General features: G+C 35.4%; 2 protein-coding genes across 2 annotated transcripts in view; one reads left to right on the top strand and one right to left on the bottom strand. All coding sequences in view use genetic code 6, as the record gives it.

Moving 5' to 3' along the window:
- The window catches only part of SS50377_28757 (uncharacterized protein), a gene marked incomplete at both ends in the record, with an annotated part of 5118 nt that extends 1075 nt beyond the window's left edge, over positions 1–4043 (bottom strand). The window contains one exon of the mRNA XM_067912511.1: positions 1–4043. This exon is cut by the window's left edge and continues 1075 nt beyond it. Coding sequence (XP_067760153.1) covers positions 1–4043 — 4043 coding nt within the window.
- Positions 4044–7105: 3062 nt separating this feature from the next.
- SS50377_28756 (All-trans-retinol 13,14-reductase) lies at positions 7106–8803 on the top strand (the record flags this gene model as incomplete). Its single annotated transcript, XM_067912510.1, has 1 exon — positions 7106–8803. The coding sequence occupies one exon, from the start codon at positions 7106–7108 to the stop codon at positions 8801–8803; it is 1698 nt and encodes a 565-aa protein (XP_067760152.1).
- Positions 8804–9500: the final 697 nt, after the last annotated feature.

Genomic DNA, 9500 nt, shown 5'->3' with positions numbered 1-9500 from the left:
ATGTTTCGTAAATCCGCTACTACGGTGTATTTATCACCTACTTTTGTTATAATCTAGATATAGTACTAACAGTCATACCTTATGATTTTGAATAATCTGTAGTCTGTATGCAATCGTTTTATATTCAGCTGAAAGTTGTCATCTAGGTTCTATATTTAATAAACATATGAAGTTATCTAACTATCGCTAATACTTTTTTGTTCTGTCATGTAAGTGTTCCTCTCATCAGTCTGCTGCTGCGTAACAAACCTATCCGCTACTTTTCCCATACCAACCAGTGTAATTGCTTCGTGCTGATCCTGACCTATCTGGACCACGTCCCTGATTCCAAACGGAATTGCCATCTTCTCCAGTACTTCCTTGGTATGATGGCCGCAGTGTACCGGCAGAACCTGGCAGCCGTGCAGCCGCTCCAGTCCGAGCTCTCCGTACCCGTGGAAGGTGAGCACGAAATTGAATGGCATTTCAGCTGCTTCTAATATCGGTGGTAGGTCCATGCTCTTATCGAAGCAGATTGCAACAATCAATCCACCATCGATGGTTTTCTGCTCCCTCAGGATATCGAAAGCTTCTGCAGCTGACCCAATCGAGTCTTCCAGCACATAGTTCCAGACCGAATTCTGGCTAAATCTTTGCACCCCATTATTTAAATCTTGAAACGCAAAGTCAAAAGTGGGCGTCAGGGCCATCATCTCGTGCTTTCCTGGTATTCTACTTATTGACATCATCAGCTCCTCAGCATTTCTAGTAGCAATATTTCCTTGGCGTAGATACTAGCAACCGATATCCCCGCTCTCCCCCTGCTGGATAATGAGTGAGATATTCTTGATAGTCATCTCTGACTGCTGTGTCGCAATCATAATGAACAATATGGTGCTCAGGTAGTTTATCAGAACGCTCCGCTTGAATAGCATGGTCATGCTGCTGAACTCGCGCTAGGCCTCCATCGATGTAAGCTGGACCTTGGAGTACGTTTCTATGAACTAGCACATCAGACTATAGCTCAGAACCACGACCACCTCTTAGTTCAGGGTAGCTGAAGCAGTACTCCTCAAGTTGCAACTGCCGTCACTTGCGTATAGATCAATATTTTATCTATTTACGTAAATTTCAAATTCATTCCTAGTACTTTCATTACAAATTATTCTAATGACAATGTAATTTACGATTTGGGTAAGACTGCTGAACTAGTATACTATGTTCTTATTGCCGTTTACATGAATAACATGCTTCTCAACTGCATTAAAATTGCAAGCTTGCAATTGGCGCTTTCTAGGCACATACCATATCTAAGGGCAGATATAAGGGCATATTAGCTGCATCCCAATAGACTTCTCACCCATCATAGAATTCAATAGTTCTACCAGAATAGAGTGTTTGTCTAAATACTTTTTTAATGTTTTTGGGATACCATCCAGTATTGTACCCATGTCATCTCGGTTAACCAACATGCTGCGCTTGTCGTACTGGGCACTATGCACCAGCGATGGGTGGGGTTGGACATAACCAAGAATGTTGGCGGAATAATGATAAATATAGTCTTCTTCAGAACCGTAATAACTAAACTTATCAATTTAGGACTCATTTATTATCTCTATATCTGTGCCTACCATTATAATTGAAAATGTAGAGATGCGATAACTCGCATATACTTACGTATTCGTGGTGTTTAATCGATTTTCCAACACTTTGTTGTTCTTAGTAGTTATTAATTCCATCTAATCCACCAACTGCTTGGGGAGAGCTGCTTAGTCTAAATAGCAAATCATTTATTCATTTACTGAAAATGACCAAAACTTTCCAACTACGTCATTCTCATTTTGATAATTATTGTTAAGTTTCTTATTATTTTATGTAGATATGGTTTTAAAACCAATAAACTAAAACGTCTTCCAGAACAGCGTCTCCACCGCCCTCGGGTCGAACAAAGAAAGTATGAACCTGAAAAAGTACACATCGAACTCTTCGTGATAATTTTTCTAGTCTAAGTAATTTTTCGGTAGCCCTAAGTAAAATTTGTTTTTAAACATTCTTCTATTTTTTACATTCAGTATTTACGGTGAGTAGACTATTAACTCATCAAGGATGTCGTATTCCTCAGTCTGGAGCCGCAGGTACTCTGTCGCTATAAGAATGTACTCCACATTGGTCAGTATTACTTTGAGCAGGCTGAAGTATATTGTAAGAATGCGCAGGTTCTTATATATCTGATGGTATATTTCTGTTTCTTTATCTTATTTATGTTTTCTTAAAGTTTGTATATTTTTAATAATATTTTACAATTCCTGATAGCAATCTAGGGTCAAACTCCTATGCTCTTCTGATGCACTGATTTCGGCGAGTTCTGTTTTTACTGCTAAGAGCAAGTCCGTATGCAGAAGCTGTGAAAGAACACGGTAAACGAAAGTATGTTTTGTATACTTTTTAGATTTATCCTTATCGGAAAACCATTAAAATTGGTCCTTTTGTAGAATATTTACTATAGCACAATACTAATACTTTCCAATGTTAACCAGCCTCTGCCGGTACTCGCCGAAAATCATCTAGCACAGCGATGTGCATTTTACATAATTTTACTTCTATTAGTCTAGACACTCGTCAATTAGCATCAACGGGCGTTTCTTACCCTAGTGTTTATAATTATATTCCAGCACTTAAGCATCCGTTATGCCGCTGGTATCAACATCACCCTCGTAGATAAAAAATGAGTATTGTTTTAACAAGTCAAACTGTTACTATATCGAGCTATTAAATTTCAAATGCTTAATAACCCTGATCCCAGATACCCCATTAATTCTGCTTTAGTCTTTATACATATTTTTGATAAAAATATTCATCTTCCTGTAAAGGTACTATAAATGGTCCAAACTTTCCAGTTGAAAGGTATGAAAGTCACATATATCATTTAGTACTGTTTCTTTGAAGTTGATCAAATCCTGCAGCTTGAAAGTATTTTTATACTATTTCTCCAGCTACGAGTGGAATGACCCAGTTTTGTAGTAATATAGCTGCTGGTCCTCAGAGCCTTCTTTATTAACCAACATTGGAACATTCCCCATCAGGAGGTGGAAAAAGTATTGCGTGTAGAGAGCTACACTTTTTCCAGACTTGGAGCTCTGGCTTATGACAGCATTCGTAAGATTCTCTTTTATTTCATTTTTAACCAACGAGAATAATGCGAAATATTCTGCCTTGAAGAGGTAGGACACCTGGCAGAGCTGCTGGAACATGAACAGGCAAATACCTGTATTAAGAAAGTGGGTGGGGAGCTGGAACAGGTTTATAAGGTCAAACTTATCCAACTATGGTTGTTCTACTTCGATGAATGACTCTCCATTGTAAATCTTATTCGATACCTCAAATATTTTTCTAAGCAAAACCAATTTATGGCCATACACATCTCTTGTTCTAGTGTTCTTCTTTAATTCTGTAAACTAAGCATAATACAACCTGAATGCCGAGTACCCAAAAATCAACGGCAGAATTAGAGGATACTTGCCATCAGTCTGGTACTTAATAGCTGCTAGCTACAATAGTACCTGATTTTCATGAAAATTTAAATCTTTTATAACTTCAGGATAAAGAATCTTTTTCGTGTCAAAACTATTGTATAGCGAAAAGTACTGCAAATGGTAGTCTTCGATGCTCTATGCAAATTTAGCAAAATCAGGGTTTCGTGTGGATCTTGTCGAACGCACCGTAAGCCCCATCTGTGCTGCAACTAGGCCTGTATTGTCCCAAAATTTTGGATCTCGCGAGTTAATTATCTTTTTTAATTATGATATTTAAAACTGAACATTCTGCGCAATTTTCCCCAGCTTCTTGTAGAGCAGGACTACCTAGATCGCGCACAGCTGCTCCTTGGTGGTAATAGCTGATCGGAGTATGTACCTGCAACTCATGTCCAACTGACTGGACTATGTGATCTCGCTGCCTTCTATGGTAAACGTTATCATCGCCTAGGTATTTCTTTCGACTTTGACTTCTCCATCACAAATCGCGTATTGGTGCACTGCGAAGTCTACTGATAGTGGATTTGTCATTTTGAGTGAAGCCCGTGTAATTAAATATGTTAGGTAGTAAGTAATTGCACTTTCAGCCATATATCATATAAACTGGTAGTATTGTATATAATACTATATTTAATAATATATTAAAAATTGCAGACAAGGTCTCTATTGGCGTGGCCCTCTAGGCAGATTGGCGTGCTGCCCATCCTTCGGCGCAAGTCAATTATAATATTTATTGTGCATCCTGTATGTATTTCCTGGCACAGTGATCTGCCTCTCCTTGCGTTGTATGGTAGAGGTGAGGATCCAGCTCTCGTGCACTGTGGAATGCGTCACTCACTCCACTACGTCCGCGGCATCATATATCAATAACATAACACTCTGGACACCGTTATCAGGAAGTTCGCAGAATTTTGTTTATGAAACTTCTGTACTATAGACCTTCCACCACCCTGAGACCTCAACCAATAATTATGGAAACAAGCAAATTGCAGGAAACTAGCCCTCGTAGCAGCTACTCATGGTATAACCTTCCCAGCTGGCTGTGTCTGCATTTCCAATAAATTTCTGGCGATGCACTCAAATGGTGCGCCAGCGCTAAAATATCACGATGCTCTGCTTCGATATTACCGTAATGGTAAAATTGATTATATCGCGTATAGTATCATCTTTATGTCCATATAATACTATTATCAGGCTAGTTCTTTCAGCATTCCGATTTGGCATCGCATCCCATTTCCGCTGGCATTCTTTCCAATTATGTGTTACGAACCTATTATATATTAGTATACAATATAAAATAAACGCATCAACTCAAGTCGCCCTGCATCTTCCGCCCAGCGTCGGTAGGCATCACTAACGTAGTAAGTAAATAAAGTTAACTACCTAAAGGTGATTAAGATAATTTAAATCTATGAATTTTATTTTGTTAAAATCGAATGAATGAATTTAAGTTGACGTAATCGCTTTTTCCGCACTTTACTTGGTTCGCTCACTAATTATATTTGTATTACCATTTATAATAATATAAACAATAAAACTAAAGCCAAGTACATTTTTTTAAGTTCCCTTCTCGCAGTTTCGATAGATAACTCATTTCTCCATCGCAGACATCACAAGCATTAGAACCACCCTGGCACAGATCTTACACACCTTGATCTATTTATACATACCCATACTTATACAACTTTTTATATCATCATAACGCACCCATTAAGCTTGGCAATATCGCAGCCCTCTTGTCAGCATAAAAATAACTATTATAATTAACTGCCGTGCTCAAACAAGTTCCAATATCAACATAAGTTGTTCTCTAACATATATATTCTCAAGGTAACAACCTGTTGGAGACCCTAAAACGCATTAAAACAAGTTAAACTATAAATTAGCCCAGCACTGCCCACATTAGCTATCATACCCCAATGAACAGTTTAGTCAGCACAAGTTAACAACAGGCACATACTTCCATCCCTATTAGCGATAAATTAATATGCACAGATTTCACATTCATCTGGTGAGCTATAGCTGAGTTTAATTCCATTTTCAATAATTTTACACCTGCAACGATCAAAATATTAACCTCCTGATCTAAAAATTTTTATTGACATACAGCAACTTTGCCAGTCTATTACATACCCGCAAATCCATAACCCACATCATATTACTAAAATATATGCATTTTGGGATATCTATGGATTTGCATTATACAAAGTTTTCTATCGATTCAGAATAACTATTTTTTGAAATCCCGCCAGATACTTAAAGCATAAGCTCATGCTCTCTTTTCATATTTAGTCTGCAATCTTTTCATCTTCGCCTTTCCAACTCCAGCCTAGGCTTATTAAACATCAAACTACGAAATTTTAAAATTAATCTACCCGTTCAACCCTCTTTTTAACCTATTGATCACGTCAGCATGCTAAAAATAAATTGCTTACATCTGTGCACCGCCATAATGCAAACAACCCTACGGAATCAAGAATCTCACAAATTGACTGAGTATTACGCAGCCACCTGTGCGACTCAGCATCTTACGACGCTTGCAAAACATACAAGTAAATAATAATTTCACACTTTGAATTTCCATTCAAAAGCGTCTAAAACTCTAAAAATTAACTAAAAATGCTCAAATTACCTTTTCCTTAAACTCGAATTTCAGCAAATAAAATCCATACAAATTCAAGCACAACTATGAAATTATGGCTACGTGTTTTTGCAAGCTATTGACGAGCAGTTTGTGCATGTGAATTTGACTACTGCGAGTAAGCGGTTAGTTGTGTTATATTCGTTATTAATAATAATTCTTAAGATAATGTAAGTTTTTAGCAATAGAATATTCTGGTTCTTTTAAAGCCATATTCTGCACGCTAATGTTATTGGTAATTGTAGATAAGTTACTACTTAAATAAAATTTTGGATATGCGGTATAGATAACCTGTAAATAGACTTAAAAACTATTATTTTAACACATTCTACAATTTACTTAGCCTGATCAATATCTTTCTTGGTAATTTGTGATATTGTATACTGTAAAATTTACTTTTAATACTTATCATACTATTATTTGATAAAAATGGTGAAATACATATCAATTAATTCAATAGTCAGTAATTGAGATAAAAGTCACACTACAAATGTATAATGTAGTTAAATACTTTAAATATATATTTATTTATTTATTTATTTATTTATTTATATATGTTTAGAAAAAATAATAAATAGTATATTATACTGCAAAAGTTGCATTTTATACGTATTAAAAAAATCGCTTATTACATATAATATTGAAATACTATAGTCACAGTAAAATTTTCATTGACACTATTTTAAGATATATATAAAATAAATATAATTAATTTTACATATTACATTACAATTTTAGTTTTTCTAAATAAAAATTATTTAGAAGAATACACTGTTTAAATTTTATACAACAAGGTAAATATAAATTTTAATATACATTATCTGGCATTTTATCTCATAAATTTTAAGTATACTATATATAAGACAATAATACCTATCTTTATTACTCTATATATTTCCTATAATATAATCATAATTAACTAATAACATTTTTAAAACAGGGCATTTCTAAAATGACGAGTGAACTCGGAATCCTTTACAGTCCTACAGATAGTAGTCTTCAGAATAAATTTGATCATATTATTATAGGCTCTGGTCTTGGTGGTCTGATCTGTGCTGCTAAGCTTGCCCTTAATGGGAAGAAAGTTATTGTCCTTGAATAGCACTTCCAGGCAGGAGGGTGTGCAACTACCTTCAAACGTGGTAAGGATGTGTATGAAGTGGCTTTGCACGAGATGGATCTTGGAGATAAGAAGACAGATGGAAAACACAGGATATTTAAAGAACTAGGTATTGATAAAAATATAACCTTTGTGTCATCTAACTCAGTCTGGGATATAGCAGATAAAGAGAATCACTATTCTATACCTCATGGTCTAGATAATGCAAGAAATTATCTGATTGAAAAGTTCCCTCATGAAGAGAAGGGTATCAGAAGATACTTCAAAAAAATATACAATACTGCCAGATGTGCTACTACGCTTCCTTATAACATGGGTTACTTCTAGTTCTTTTTCTTCCCCATTGTACACTCTGTCCACTTCACCTGGCCAATGATCAGAAAACATACTATAGGTTAATGGTTGGATTTTTATATTACTGATGAAAAGCTCAAAAATGTAATTAACACAAACATTGTTTACTACTCCGACAATCCTTACAATATGAATCTAATCTATCACGCCATTCCTTAGTGTTGCTATTACCAGAAAGCTGTTTAGATTTAAGGTGGCTCAGGAACCCTCTCAAATTACCTGGTTTCAGTGATCCGCGAGCATGGTGGCGAAGTGCGGCTCATGGCGGATGTAACTAAGATAATTCTTCAGGACGAACATGCTAAGAAACCAATTTGTACTGGCGTGAGCTACTTCGATAGAAAAACCAAAACTTAGGTAAATGTAAACCTGACTAAGATTTCCAAATCCAACAAGATTGTTTGCAATTGTGCTCCAGACCTAGTATTTGGCAGAATGATACCGAAGCTTAAAAATACTTTTGATGAGAGGTCTAAACGTAAGGCGCCAGCAGTATCTTTGTTTGTCATTTACTTCGTATGCAATGCTGATCTCAATACGCTTTTCCCCAATAATGCATACTCTACTTTCTTCTCTAACGATCTGTCACGCCCACTCTCTGACCTTAACCTAGTGGCGTATGAAAAGATAGAAGAACGTTCATTTGTATTTGTAGACCACTCAAAAGTCGATTCCAGGTTAACCGCATCAGGCAGAACTTTCTGTAATATTACTACCGCAGCCTATATTCAGGAGTGGAAGGATCTTACTCCAGATGCATATAAGCTGAAGAAATAGGAAGTTGCTGATATTTACATCAATAGACTAGAGTAATACTACCCTGGCATAAAGGCTGTGATTGATCATATAGAGGTTGGTACTCCTAACACAATGCGTAGATACACAAGAAGTGAATCTGGATCACTATATGGATACAATCCTGACGAATTTGGTTCTCAACACAGAATGAAGAATTTCCATCCCATGTACAAAAACTTGTGCTTTTCATCTGCGTGGAGCTTCCCAGGCGGTGGATTTACTGGAGCTATTATTTGTGGTGATATGACGGCAACCAAGATCTTGGATCAGCATATTTTGCTGAAGAAGATTATATTTACGGTGTTCTGTGCGCTAGTAATAGCAGCAGTCTGTACAACCTTAATTGAGATTCCTAGAATAATTGAGGCAGTGAAATGACAGGTAATATTATGATTTATTATTTATCCATTTAAAATACAGCAAAAACGATAAAATATAATTTACTCATTTACTTTTTATAACTTTTGATTAGGTGCTCATTGATCAGATAACTATTAACAGTTCTCCCCTGTATGTTTACTACAGCAGATATTAAAATCAAGAAAACCTATCTAAAACAATAGATATTGTAGTTTATAGGTTATGATCTATTAGTGATGTTTTTTCTATGGTGTTGAATCATATAAGTGCTTGATGCATCTTAATAAATATTTCTCTGAGCTTTGCTATTGAATTATTTTTCCACGCAAAGATCCCATGATATTGCCTATTTAGTATTACTACTTAAAATATATGCGTCTCAGAATGTTCAGATTGCTCCGAAGTATTTTTAAGCTTAAAATTTTGAATATATTTTACATATAATTAGAGTACTCATCCTATATTAAAGTAAGATATGCTTCATTAAATTAATATAAACATAACGTACCGATCTTGTTCATTCAAATATCGCTTGCTTATTTGTTAGGTATATATGACATTTACATTATTTTACCATTCATACAATTTTGATCTGATATTTTATATAATAATTAAGATATACTAATTATATACTCATTTTTATAAGATTATATTCGAATTATTCTTCAGTTTTTTTAATCCCAAGTAGTATAAATATCCTAATGCATGCTAATTG

Source organism: Spironucleus salmonicida (genome assembly GCF_000497125.1).
Source record: "Spironucleus salmonicida strain ATCC 50377 chromosome Unknown tig00000023, whole genome shotgun sequence".
NCBI lineage: Eukaryota > Fornicata > Diplomonadida > Hexamitidae > Spironucleus > Spironucleus salmonicida.
Note: the sequence above shows the minus strand (reverse complement) of the source record. Positions and strands in the feature narration are given on the sequence as shown.